Raw genomic sequence first — 14,292 nt, 5'->3', positions numbered from 1 at the left:
ATTATGCAGCTCATTATGCAGCTCATTATGCAGTTCATTATGCAGCTCATTATGCAGCTCATTATGCAGTTCATTATGCAGCTCATTATGCAGCTCATTATGCAGCTCATTATGCAGCTCATTATGCAGCTCATTATGCAGTTCATTATGCAGGTCTTTGTCTTCTCAGGTGTAAATCACAATGATATTCATGGTAGTTGACGCCTACTCGCATATGACTTTTACCAACAAAAAGTGTCTTAGAAAATGTAAATCAATATAATGTTTTCTGTGAGTGAGTAAACGATGATTTTCACATCATTTAGAAAGAAAAATTCTAGGCTACAAGCTCCAGTTCTCAAAAATCCCGGGAACCATTGTTCTTTATGTGTTTTTTTGCCTTATTCAAGTGTTTTAACATTTTTAGTTTTTCACTAACCACGCATAATATTTTTTTTCTCAAAAACACAATCATGTACATACATGCATTTCTTATATTATTATAGCCCAGTTTGTGCTGATTACAGTGAGATTAGACTTTACCCATTTAGATATTTATAAGAAACTGAAAAAAGCACAAATGTCAGGGCATGACAAAACTTCTCCAGGCCCCAAAAATACCCTTAGACTCCAGAGGGTTAATAAAAGCTCACATTTATTCTGTCTGAGCAGAGCTGATAGATGAATTATGAGCATTTTAGTGTTGTTGCTCTTCACAAATAACCCATGCTCTTTCAGACACGCAGAAGTGTTTCCCCGCTGTGTTTCGATGATCTTAAACGTGTAGATGCTTCTCGAAATGAGACCCACGATGCTCGAGGAATCCGCACGTTCATGATGCTTGAATGAAAACTTGTTTTTCTAATAATAAAAAGCATCTGGCATTTTTCAGTGATGATATTCAAACGCTTGATCACGGCTAGAATCTCTGCAGAACTCTGCTGTGGAGATTTACTCTCATTAGAGCTAATCAGATTTAAGCGTTTGTAAAGCTTTGGCTCGTTTTAGTGGAAAAATGTGGCTTGGATTAGTTGCTGTGTACAGTGTGTTTGCAGAGCAAGACTCTCAGCCTTGCTTCATGTGTCCAGGTGGAGAGCAGCGTTCTCCTCCCAAACATCTCCATCAGGAGTCTCGTACCCCACACCAGCCAACGCTGAGCTCGGAGAGAGAGATGCTGTGATTCAGAGGATCTGGACATCTGACGCTCAGCTGATTCTACTGTAACCTCCAGCACAAGCAGAATGGCAAATTATGATGAGGACACCGCCTTTCTGGGGCAAAAGGGACCATTTTTTATCATCCTTTTCTTTCTCTTGAATGCCATCTACATATCCACAGGGCTTCACGGCCTCTACATAGTTTTTGTTGGGGCTTCGCCGTCACATCACTGTCGGATAGCAGATGGAAACCTGAGTGAAGAATGGATGAAAGCCAGTATTCCCAATGAGATGGTCAATGGAAAACTGCAGCCAAGTCAGTGTTGGAGATACAGCCTGGAGACGGTCAGAGATCTGTCTGCACAGGGTTACTCTCCGCTGGAGGTCAACATCACAGACATAACACTGGAGACGTGTGTGGACGGATGGAGCTACAGCACAGAGATATACCACTCCACCATCGTTTCGGAGGTGAGGGACTACTGACCAACACAGTCTCTCTTCAATCCAGTTTGTACACCTTTGAACTGAATCTGGCTTGTTCCACAGCAGTCATGAATGAACCATTTCTAAAATTGAAATTGAAAATCAAATTTGTTTTCACAATGAACAGATTTATGCTGATAAGGAATTTGAGTTAATAAAACCAAATCGATTCAAATAAACTGCCATGATTTAATTCTGAGTGCAGGAAAACTCATCAAATTCAGTAACTGAACAGGTGTTCATTCAACCACAACAATAAGAAAGTGTGATAAGAGCTGTGTGTTTGGTGCAGTGGGGTTTGGTGTGTGACAGCGAGTGGAGAGTCCCGCTCACAACATCTACTCTCTACATGGGCTACTTACTGGGCTCTCTCGTCTCCGGACAACTCTCTGACAGGTACTGCTTCTGTCCTCACATCATGATCAACAGTACTGATGCAGAATAACTGACTAGACGTAAGAAAACGGTCTGAGAGCAGCTGCTTGCTGTACAGATTTAGCTTGAGAAATGAAACTCTGTGTTAGAGACTCATCCACAGTGTGACGTCTGGTGTCTGGTGTCTCAGGTTCGGCAGGAAGAAGGTGCTCTTCGTGTCTCTGGGGGCAGAAGCTCTACTGATCCTTGCGCAGTCCTTCTCCGACTCGTGGCTGCTCTTCTGCATTCTCTATTTTTTTGTTGGGGCTTTCCAAATATCTCTGTACATCACAGCGTTTGTGCTGGGTAAGCGTATTATAAAACGAGATTTCCTTGAAGAAAAGTGATAATCTGCTGAGATATATGCTACATACTTGTTTTTTTTTCTTAGTGTGAAGAACCTTTGTTTTTAAGAGAGTGTGTGTGTGTGTGTGTGTGTGTGTGGGATATGTCAGATCTTCAGCACACATGTTATTGGTGGGTCTGTTCTGACAGGTAGTGAGGTGCTGAGTGAGTGGTTGCGGGTGCTCTTCACCACGCTGGGAGCGTTCCTGCATTACTGTGTGGGTTACATGCTGCTGCCGTGGATGGCCTTCGCTGTCCGAGACTGGAGGTCACTCCTGAGGGCTCTGTCCGGCCTGACCGTGGTCTACATCCCTCTGTGGTGGTGAGTCTCAGAAGGGTTTCAGCTCCTGGTGCAGCTCTGTTCATCCTTCTGTCCCTCCTCAGGCTGATCCCGGAGTCTCCGCGCTGGCTTCTCTCTCAGGGACGTGTGCTGGAGTCTGAGGCCATCGTGAGAGAAGCAGCGCAGAAGAACAACGTCTCCGCTCCAGACGTCATCTTCAGAGAGCCCCAGGTCCCAGTCAAACAAAAACACTTTACTTACATTACATTATTAAAATGTTATTTCTTAAATTAGTTTTTTTTACATTCAAAAGATCCAGAGAGCAACATTCCATCGTTTTGAAAGCGTTACGAGAACTTTCATCAGAGACTGATCATGTGATATGAATGTTTTAAGTCTGTTTTGTCCTCGAACGTTTGTGTGCTCATTGCTAGGTCAAAGAGATCAACACGTTCAGCGTGCTCGACGTTCTACGGACCAGAGATATCCGCAAGACCACGTTGTTGTGTTTACTGCTGTGGTGAGAGTTGATACAGCCGGACACACACCAGACTGTGTGTTTCATGTGCTGTGTGTTTACGGTCTGAATCTGCTCCTCTCATAGGATGGCCATCAACATTGGGTACTTCGGCCTGTCCTTGAACACCACTAACCTCAGCGGCGATCCCTTCCTCAACTGCTTCCTGTCCGCGGTCACTGAGGTGCCTGCTTACATCATGTCCACGCTTCTCCTGAGGAGCTGTCCCCGGAGACCCGTCCTGTCCGCTTTCCTCGTCCTCGGAGGAGGATTCCTGCTTCTGCTGCAGCTGATTCCTGAAAGTAAGAGCTCAGCCTTACGCTTAGATTCGGACAGGGTTCATGTTGCTGGACAGCGTTTTACTGTACATGTACTCATTTAGCAGAGGATTTATGATGTAAGATCCAGAGGTGGAAAGAGTACAAAAATATTCTACTCAAGTAAAAGTACCATTACATTAATGAAATTTTACTTAGTACAAGTAAAAGTACCAGTCTAAAAATCTACTCCAGTAAAAGTAAAAAGTAGCTCATTTAAAATTTACTCAGAGTAAAAATTACTTAGTTACATTTTAACAGTGGGAGGGAGTCAAAAATGGGACAGGCCAAGGGTGTCAAACTCCGTTCCTGGAGGGCCACAGTCCTGCACAGTTTAGATATAACCATAATTAAACACACCTGATCCAGCTAATCTAATCATTTAGGTTTATTTGAAAACTACATGATATATGTGCTGGAGCAGGGTTAGGGCTACGGCCCTCCAGGAACTGAGTTTGACACCCCTGGGATAGGTCTATTAATCTCAAACTAGTGGTTTTTAATTAAAGGAATCAGTTATTTAGAATAATAAAACATTTGGGCTGTTACCAGGCAAATCAGTATCAACAAACTCATCTTTTAATGCAGAGGAAATGCAGAAGATTCATTGGAAGTGGCATTTAGATGTATTACACTGTTTAGTGCAGGACAAGAATACATTTAACCTGCAGTTACAAATGCATGAATAATGTTACATGATATACAAGACATAAAATGTTGAATACTCATTTGAAATGATAAGAAATTAATTATTTAAAAAAAATCAAAAGATACTTTAAATGTGAAATTAAAATGGCCAGTATGTGTCAGCAAGTCACTGTTAATAAGTGAGTCATTGCGATTGAACCGAATCATTTAAACGTTTGATTCATTCAGGAACGAATCACTGTCACGTTGCTCAGAGACGCAAAACTGTGCTTTGGTGGCTGTGTTTGGAATTATTTTCTGTTGTAGAAATAGAGCAAAAAAAGGCAATATGGTGTCTAAAACGCAAGTCTCTTAATTAACTTGTTTACTGAACTGTTATATATATGTATGTATATATTCATGATGATTTTTGGTGGAAAAGATGGCATTTCTTTGTGTGATTTTGACTTAATATATGAAATTTTATAAATATGTGAATTTTCTGCCCCTATATCTTCAATTCTGTGATCATTCTAAATGCATTTTAGGAGACTGAATCACACAGTGAAAGAACGCACTATAAATGCGCGCGCACATCATTAAAACAAAAATAGCACACTCCTCACCACTGTCTTTTTAGCTAATTTGTGCAAAACCTCTTGCTAAAATGTCAACGCTTCATTTTAACCACCAATGCAACGATGCAATTATTTAGCTTACCTCTACATTCTTGCGAAGGGTTGATGTCTTGTCGAGATTTTATAAGCTGCTAGTTTGGTCTTCCTAGGCAAGTACAGCTTACACTGCATAATAGAGCATACATATGGCCAGGGGTTCACTTCATTTCCTTCGAGTTCAACTTCAGAATATGACGGGGTTTCGTTTTCAGCGGTGTCTGCACCACTAACGCCTGTTTTGTCCGTCTGCATCTTTCTTGTGATTTTAGCGCCAGTTTGCCATACTTTCCAGGGAGCGATTTTTTTTTTTTTATTACTCAGTAATTAATGTGTTTTAAAATGTAGCGAAGTACAATACTTCAAACAAGATATACTTAAGTAAAAGTAAAATTACAGATTTAAAAAATTACTTTAAAAAGTATTAGTACACAAAAAAGCTACTCAATTACAGTAACGCGAGTAAATGTAATTCGTTACTTTCCACCTCTGGTAAGATCAGCACAATAGCAGCAGTGAGTGAGTACACAAGAGTTTATCATAAAACCCTTAGAGTTCAGAAAAAGCATCAGCAATCGGTTTATCGCCTCGATCTCTGAATGCCTGTGAGTTTATGACGGGTCCAGGATTATGCTCTCCTCAAGTGAAACTGGACTTGGACCATTTCAAGGAAAAGAGGTTAAGCCTATTACAGATTTATGAAGAGAGCTGGACTGGGTGTTTTCAGCAGATTTACAGCTGTAGATGTGTCCAGTCTGGTGTGGATCTATGAAAGGCTGGTTCTGTATGTCTGGATGAGTACATATGGCTTCTTCAGCACTGACACCTGTCCGAGAGATGGACCTCTATCCTCAGCGCTAGCAGCTAGCAGCGCTAGATCCTGATCATTATTCAGTGTTTCAGAGCTCAGTGTAGTATGTTCTGGAGGTATTATTGTGAACAAACATGAAGCAAATACGACAGAACTAGTGTTTGACGTCACAGTCACCTCACCTGAAAAACACTGCCAACAAATGAAGGGAAGCGAGTGAAATCCATGAAATAAGAGAACAATCTTATTGTTATGCCTTTGAATGTGTGAATCAGAATGCAAATCATTCTTATAGAATACTCAAACTTATTTAATCTCACAATTCTGAGTATTTTCTTGCAAATTCAAGTTGACATCTAGTTGTGACTTTCTAATGAACACCTGTGAGTTTGTGCATTGAGTTAGACTCATGCTGATTCTGTCTCCCAGGTCTGAATACTCTGGCACTGGCGTTAGAGATGGCCGGTAAGTTTGGCTTCACCATGTCCTTCACCGTGGTCTACATCTACACGGCGGAGCTGTATCCCACCGTCCTGAGGAACCTGGGCATGGGCTTGTGCTCCTCGGCCGCTCGCCTCGGCAGCATCACCGCTCCTTACATCATATTCCTGGGTAAATCTGCCAGCATCTCACTCTCTGCAGCACAGTGGACCGGAGAAAAGACCTCGTGTTCCTCTCTCTGTTCATTAAGGTACTTACAACAGATCTCTGCCCTACATCCTGATGGGGAGTCTGACCATTGCTTCTTCGATCACAAACATGTTTCTGCCGGAGACCTTCGAGAAAGTGCTGCCCGAGACTCTGGAGCAAATGCAGAGATGCAAACGGTGGGTCACTAGCATTAGTGGTGTTGTTTTTAACATATCAGACATACAGAAAGATCTTGATGTGTGGACTTCTCAATAAATATCACCTCCAGTTTTATTAGAAGAGGTAAACACACCTTGGAGGAAGGAAAAGGACCTGTTCTCAGCAGGAAGTAGAAGACTCCCTCATCAAGGACTGCTCATTTATAGACAACTATTATTAAAATGTGAATAAAATATATATATAGGTCATTTTATACACTTTCTGTTTTTTTGAAGTATTATATTAACAGTGGATTTGAGTCTTGGCATTAGCACATGAATTTCTTTATTTACCATTATACTTCACATATAATTTAAAAGATATTAATGGTTGATGTGAGAATCGTTTTACAATCAGAAATGGTAGTTGGCATCCAGGTTGTTGTATATTAAAAGTGGATCTATAAAATGCACAAATAAAAACAGTTTTAAAGCAAAAGCTGTGTTCCTGGAGCTGCACTCGATTACATTCATTCCCTCCGGATGCAAAGCTACTGTGAGTTATCTGTGCACCAGAGATGGGACCAAGTCACACATGTGCAAGTCTCAAGTAAGTCCCAAGTATTTTTTTCTTGGGCAAGTCAAGTCAAGTCAAGTCACCTTATTATTGTAATTTTACCTGCAGAATCTGATCTTAATAAAGTTAAAAGACAAGATATAAGTAACTGTCAGTAAATTAAAATAATTTGGATTTGCATTGTAAATACTCATGTTCAGTAAACATGGAATAAAACAAAATTGTAACTTCATAAAATTATTTATTTTTCACTTCTGCCAACAGTGTTTGAACTGTTTTACATTTTCAACATTGAGTCCATAAAACAAATAACAGCTAAACATCCAACAGACTCCTCTCTGAACACCTCTCTCTCTTTCTGTAACACAACTGACGTGACATTCAGCCAAGTATGGTGACCCATACTCAGAATTTGTGCTCTGCATTTAACCCATCCAGAATGCACACACACAGAGCAGTGAACACACACACACACTGTGAACACACACCCGGAGCAGTGTTCATCATTTATGCTGCGGCGCCCGGGGAGCAGTTGGGGGTTCAATGCCTTGCTCAAGGACACCTAAGTCGTGGTATTGAAGGTGGAGAGAGAACTGTACATGCACTCCCCCCACCCACAATTCCTGCCGGCCCGGGACTCGAACTCCCAACCTTTCGATTGGGAGTCCGACTCTCTAACCATTAGGCCACGACTTCCCCTCAAACACAGTTTACATACAACATTAAACTTTCTTACATTTCTCCTCTCTCTCTCTCTCTCTCTCTCTCTCTCAAGTTCAAGTTGCTTTATTGGCATGACATTTGAGTTACAGTATTGCCAAAGCATTTAGATACAGAATAAAATATAAAATATGATTACAATAAAATACAATACAATCAAAATAGCAGCAGCAGATAATTTTTCTAATATTAATAATAGTAATTATATACAATTAAGAATATCAAATAAAACAGTTGAATATAATAAATTATCCCTGTGTGTATGGTGTATAAATATTTAGCAGCTATTGTGACTGCCGTCTCATTCTCTCCAAGTATATAGAGTAGTTTCTCTGAGTCATTTAGAGACAAGAATGAAGGATTCAAAGCTTCAAACTGTGGGAAGAATGTTTCTCTTGTAGTGCTGTATTTGGGAAGTGTTTCTCATCCTCTGTTTGATTCAGCTCACAGTGTTTGCACAGTCTCTCTTCTCTCGGTAGCCAGGATCTTTTATGTCTACCAATCTCTATTTCCAAATCATGACCACGGAGTCCATATTTTGAAAGGATTTGTCTTTCTTTTAATTGCTTGAGTGATAAGTAATTTGCCAGTTTTGTGGTTCTGTTTAGGGCCGAATAACACTGGAGTTTGGTTTGGAGCTCAAATTCATTTTTTCATTTTTCATCTTAATTATACTTCAGATTTTTGTCAATTAGTTTCTGAATGTTGGGGTTGTGATTGGAGTCAGACTCAGTTTGGGTTTCCTTCATCAGGTAAAGCACGAGTGTGTTTCTCTCTCTCTCTCTCACACACACACACACACACACACACACTCTCTCTCTCTCAGAGTACATCCGTAAGTCATTACCTCTATTACAAGGTATTGCACTTGCAAAATATAAGATTCGAGAGTCTTGTCTGCAAGCCGAGCACGATGTGGCCTATCCCACCATGTATGCGCCACCGGTATGCGCGCTCATAATGGAAGCAACACGGTCGCGACGCACACGCGGTGCGACACGCTCGTTTTTTCCAATCGCGTCCGCATCACATCGAGTTAAAAACATCTGAACTTTTCAGAGAGCCGCAAGGGCACCGCTGGTCATGTGACAAGAACCAATCAAGCAGCTTCATCCTTTCCCGTAACCAGAGGTGGGTAGAGTACCCAAAAACTGTACTCAAGTAAAAGTAAAAGTACTAGTCTTGAATAGTTACTTGAGTAAGAGTAAAAGAGTATTGGATAAAAAATCTACTCAAGTAGTTAGTTACTAGTTACTTTGGGTCATATATACTGAGCCTATTTTTATTTAGATATATAGATAAAATGTATGTAATGTATGTGTGCGTGTATAAATGTATATATTTCATCAGCCTTTACTCCAATTTATGTAATTTATTATAAAACCCTGTCTGTTTACTTAAGTAACAGATATAGGTGTCATGCCATAACATATTTTTAATACGACTGACTTTATATTAAATGTGAATTTAACATTGAAAGTTAATGTGATATAAATATTGCTACTAATCTTTCATTGTTCAGAAAGAGAGCAAATAACATTTACATTATTAAAGATAATTTTCACTGACAGTCTAGATTTCAATCACTCTCAGAAACTCCCATTAAAATCACTGAAACTGTTAACACTGTGAAATCAATATCTTAATTAAAGATTCGTACACACATCTGCACTTTGTTGTTTCTGACGAGAGAATTCGCCAGAAAGAGGTATTCAGTCAGTGAGCGAGTGAAGGAAGCACCGGCATTTCACCAATGACTCATCTGAACGCCTCTGATTGGCCAATGCTTTAATAAGCTCAACAGAATCATGTGTGATTTGTTATAATGCGCAGTGCTGTAAAAACGCATCTATCTCTGGCTCAGCACCAGCAAGCGATCACAGATCTGAATTTAGCAGCTGATAATATGACTCGCTGAACGTACTTGCACCAGTGTGATTGTATTAAAATTAATAAAATCTTAATCGGCTATTTTTTGTCTTTTGGAAGCTGCATTCAACTTGACTCCCCTCTGTTATAAGCCACACACGTACAACAAACTAATGTCACAGTGGTATCGTGTACCGTAATCGAATGTAGCCCAAGTTATTACCTGTTAAACAGTAGACAGCACACGCGGTGTTCATCTAATAAGGATCTCCATCGCTAGCAAATAATAGCCTTTGCAGATTTCAATTCAGTGCAGTTCCAGCCACGTTTTCAACGCTCTTTCTGTTCTTAAACGTTACAACTCCGAGTGAACCACTTCAGACGCTCAGCGCGTGCGGCAGGGAACTGAACGACTCATTCAAACTGATTCATGAACCAATTCACTCGTTTGCCAATTGGTTTGATCAAGCCTTTGAACAGAATTGACTCAAAAGAATGAATCATTCGCGAATGGGCATCGCTCATTGCCCAGAGAAAAGTAGACGGCGCGTTTGGAATAAACTGAAGCATTTATAACATTTATTGCATTAAGATAAAGTAACGAGAGGAGCATCGCCCACAGTAACGAAGTAAAAGTACAGATTTTTCCCCAAAAATTTACTCAAGTAAGAGTATAAAGTACCCATCTTTAAATAAACTCCGAAAAGTATTCGTTACCCCAAAAAATTACTCAAGTAAATGTAACGAAGTAAATGTAACTCGTTACTACCCACCTCTGCCCGTAACAACGTTGAAAGCTCAGCCAAGATGAAGGAACAGCTGATCATAGCTGTATATGGATTGCCATTTTTAAATAAATTTAATAGCAGAGCTACTGCAAGCAATTTTTAGTGCTTCAAATCCATTTATCCTTTGCTTGTCATGGAGAGAGCGCGTCATGGTTGCTTAGCAACGGCAGACGCCTCAGGGGCGCAACTGCCCGAGCGCTTTGGAAACAAGGAGAAAGCGGCGCAACTAGCGATTTCCACGCGTTTTTAGGCGCGAATTATTGACGACAAAAGCGATGACCCTCGGTACCCTCAAGCTGAGCTGTTGATGTGATGTGATATCTGATCTAAGTGGGCGTGGTCTGCGTAAGGTAGAGAGGGCATGACTGATGATGTCATGACATGACAACGCGATTCTCAGCCTGCGCTCCAGCTGAGTAATCAATTGTATTTTTTAAAAATAATTTATATATTTTATATTCAAACTGAAAACATAATGTGATTAACACTCAAGTCATTCAAGTCATCGTGTCTCAAGTCAAGTCAAGTCCCGAGTCTTTAACTTCCAAGTCCGATTCAAGTCTCAAGTATTTTATTTTTTGTCAAGTCAAGTCACAAGTCCTAAAAATAGCGACTCGAGTCGACTCGAGTCCAAGTCACCAAGTCACAAGTCCCCATGTCTGCTGTGCACACTGGGCAGGTGTTCATGTCAAACCCTTGTCCCGGAGACATCCAAAACATTCAATTCAACACAAAGAGTGAGCTCAACATGGCTTGCTTTCATTGCAAACATTTATTACAATTTCTGCTGAAACATCTGTATGTGTGGTAGATGGGACAGCTGAAGGAATGATGCTGATGCATGGAAGGACATTCATGAGCCACTACACTGAGACTCATAGAAGACTGCACCCTTGGCATCTCACCCCCTTTACCATGTTTTACACTATGTTATTTGTGTTTATTATTAAAAAAAAACACTAATAAAAAATCAAGAATAATCATGTAACAAGGCATGCATGTTTTTCATCTCAAATCAAGAGCTATTTAAGGACAGCTTAAAGAAAACCCATACATGGCATTTATATAAATTACATTTTGTCCACGTCTTCGATTAACCGCTGTCCTTTTTTCACTCTCCCATGTTCAGGGCAAGCTTTAACCGTGTCACCATCATGTTACTAGTTAAATATGATAATAATCCCAAATCATATCAACAAAAGAAGAACAGCTACTGCTCTTATCGCTCTACAGGAGCTCTGGGAATGAGTTTCTGAACGAGGCAGTACAACGGCTTTAATGTTTTTAGCAGAACAGAAAACAGATATGCAATTCAACACGGCCACTTCAGCAGACTTCATCTTGAAGCCCGAGGACTGTGGCCTTGTGACAGGAAATGAACACTGGAGAGACGTCAAAGCACTTCCTGTTAGAAGAGTGTGATCTGAAGCTCTTTCTGAAGTGGTGTTTCAGTACACACATAGAATCATTTACAGAGAAAAACATCAAATTAGAGAGTAAATAAAGCAGATGCATTGGGAGTGGAGCAGCTGTGCAGGTGTGTGTTGATGAGGAGAAGGCTAACAGTCTGTGAGTGCAGTGGTGCTCCTCTAATCGATGTACTGTGAGAGCCAGCGGAAGCCCTCGCCGTAGCCCTGTCTCTTCAGCACGCTGCACATGAACACCTCCAGAGGACGAGTGTTCAGCTCCTTCAGAGGAACGCTGCCCTGGACACAGACACAGCATTTCACTAACATTCAGGAAACACAAACAAGGCTGTGTGCTCATAGCTTTCAGAGCTGATCCGCGGACACTGGACAAACAGGAGCATTTCTTCAGGAGCTTTAAAGGACTGCTGAGGCCATAACAAGTGCGTTATGAATTAGAGAGGAGACGGTTAGCGGTGAAGAAGACACGACCCTGCAGCTGTGCACAGAAGTGATCGATCACTGAGGTCTGGATTAAAACACTAATCTTTAATGCTTAAAACAATGATTATCTTTAAAAGAATAATGTTAGAATGATAACCTTGAGGAAGCTGGTGGTTAGTTACAGCAGGTAAGAAGACTGCATTCACAGGTGAACATCAAACATAACGAGACACAAACATTAGCGGAGAACCAGTCTGAAAGCTAAAGATGCCACATGAATGAGATTATATCAAGCGCTTTCTATTTCGATCACATTGCACTCGTTACGGAAGCGTGTTTGGGACTCCACGATCAAATCTATGTGAGTTAGACAGCGTAGTGTTGAATATTGGATCAAACCGTGAAGGACTGCTTGTATTTGTTCAGTGTCCACAGATGCTCCTCTCACACTGGACACAGATCTGTTCAAACTACAGCGCTGCTCTCTGGGTGGAGGAGAGACGACACTACGGCCGCTAGCTCCTCCTGACTGAAGCGCTGGGGTGTATATGAGCTCTACACTTGGTGCACATTACAGGCTTCTGCTCGGTGACAGGATCTGGACACCAGGGGACCTCAGACAACTAAACCAGTTCACGTTCACACTGACAGAACCAACTGGAGTCAATCCAAATCTGACTGGAATCTGATCCAGTGTGTGGCACTCTTTCAGTCTCTGCACTGGTTTCTGTGGCACTTGTGTTTGTATGAAGCCTAAATACACATAAAACACTGAACATTAACTTATTTCTGCGGTTTGTTTCCTAAACTATGATATGGTTTAATAAGAGGTGTCAGACTTGGCATATTCATTTTTGATAAGTTTGTATGTGCAGATATCTGTTGTTGGCATTCTTAGCAGTTTTTATGAGGATTTTTAAAATAGTGTTCATATCGATATTGGAATTATATCACATCGACCAAAAGTAAGAACTATATGGTGATATAAAGTGTGGATCAGGTCCAGCGCTGCTGACCCCTGGGTGTCCTACCTTCCCCGTCGTCTGACCGTACAGACCGAACATCTCTCGCAGCTTCTCCTCGCTCACGGCTTCAGGTTTGTCAATCTTGTTTCCGAGGATCAGGATGGGCACGTTTCCGATGGTTTCATCTGTCATGAGTGCCTGTTACACACACACACACACACACACACACACACACACACACACACACAGGACATACGTGATGGATCAAGACACTTCAAATGTTTGTGTGGGTCAGAGTTAAGCTCGTGTACACATCGGTCAGACACACACTGCTGGACATTAACCTCCTCAGACTCAGTGAACCTGGGCCAAATCTCAACCCCTTATTTTACATCTTTCAGTTTAAATATTACATATATTTCAGTTTATCCCATTTTAACCCCTTATTTGATCGAGGTCGTGGTTGGCAGAGTAACCCAGCGGTGTCCAGTCCTGCGGTCAGTCTGAAGCTCCGCTGCAGGACACTGGACACCAGGAACAGGTCTGGACACCCCTGGACTAACTGAATATCAAAAGCTCATGAAGTGGCTGGAGACAGTACGAAGCTCACGTCTAGCTCTGTTTTGGACTCGGCCAGCCTGCTGTGGTCAGCACAGTCCACCAGGAACACGATGCCGTTGATGGCCGGGAGGTAGTTCTTCCAGACGCGTCGAGCTGTCACAAACACAACACTGAGGTCACACAGGATCAGATGCAGACGGAGGACAGCTGAAGGTCCTCTACTCACCCTGAGCGTGGCCGCCCAGATCGAACGTGGTGAAGGTCATGCCAGCGATCGTCAGCTCCTCCGAGGCTGAGAGGAAACACACACAGTCAACACTTCTGACCACATTCAGACTGACACAGAATCAGCCTTACTGGAACTTCTGAATTCACTGCTGAATAATTCACATCAAATTAAATCATTATATTTCTACTCCAATCCGTTTTGTGAAATATAAACATTTAAATGGTGTCTGTCACAAACGTGTATCAAAGAACAGTAAATAATTATAATGAATATGTCAAATGCTGCTCTCTAGAGTTGATTCTTTCATGAGTTCATGATCACCGAATGTGTTTTTATCA

At 41.4% G+C, this 14,292-nt stretch overlaps 2 protein-coding genes across 2 annotated transcripts in view; one reads left to right on the top strand and one right to left on the bottom strand.

The window, feature by feature from the left end:
- The first annotated feature begins 1,153 nt into the window (after positions 1 to 1,153).
- Positions 1,154 to 6,608, top strand: LOC132130850 (solute carrier family 22 member 4-like). Its single transcript, XM_059542692.1, has 10 exons — positions 1,154 to 1,607; positions 1,915 to 2,018; positions 2,188 to 2,342; positions 2,532 to 2,703; positions 2,766 to 2,892; positions 3,096 to 3,181; positions 3,266 to 3,480; positions 6,037 to 6,219; positions 6,299 to 6,434; positions 6,527 to 6,608. The coding sequence occupies exons 1-10, from the start codon at positions 1,221 to 1,223 to the stop codon at positions 6,588 to 6,590; spliced, it is 1,629 nt and encodes a 542-aa protein (XP_059398675.1). The 5' UTR covers positions 1,154 to 1,220; the 3' UTR covers positions 6,591 to 6,608.
- A 5,307-nt stretch (positions 6,609 to 11,915) lies between these two features.
- LOC132130851 (GTP-binding protein SAR1b) overlaps positions 11,916 to 14,292 on the bottom strand; it is a 6,630-nt gene continuing 4,253 nt past the window's right edge. Inside the window, exons 4-7 of the mRNA XM_059542693.1 lie at positions 13,952 to 14,017; positions 13,775 to 13,878; positions 13,231 to 13,362; positions 11,916 to 12,055 (exon numbers count right to left, since the gene is read on the bottom strand). Coding sequence (XP_059398676.1) covers positions 11,939 to 12,055; positions 13,231 to 13,362; positions 13,775 to 13,878; positions 13,952 to 14,017 — 419 coding nt within the window. The 3' untranslated portion in view covers positions 11,916 to 11,938. The remainder of the gene's footprint in view (positions 12,056 to 13,230; positions 13,363 to 13,774; positions 13,879 to 13,951; positions 14,018 to 14,292) is intronic.

This window comes from Carassius carassius, chromosome 47 (genome assembly GCF_963082965.1).
Source record: "Carassius carassius chromosome 47, fCarCar2.1, whole genome shotgun sequence".
NCBI lineage: Eukaryota > Metazoa > Chordata > Actinopteri > Cypriniformes > Cyprinidae > Carassius > Carassius carassius.
This window is presented reverse-complemented; position numbering and strand designations above follow the sequence as displayed.

Bases quoted from the DNA above. Each gene is read 5' to 3' on its own strand.
- LOC132130850 (XM_059542692.1), top strand. From the start codon at position 1,221: ATGGCAAATTATGATGAGGACACCGCCTTTCTGGGGCAAAAGGGACCA. The intron at 1,608-1,914 runs GTGAGGGACTAC...TGTTTGGTGCAG, and splicing joins ACTCCACCATCGTTTCGGAG to TGGGGTTTGGTGTGTGACAG. The intron at 3,182-3,265 runs GTGAGAGTTGAT...CTCCTCTCATAG, and splicing joins TTGTTGTGTTTACTGCTGTG to GATGGCCATCAACATTGGGT.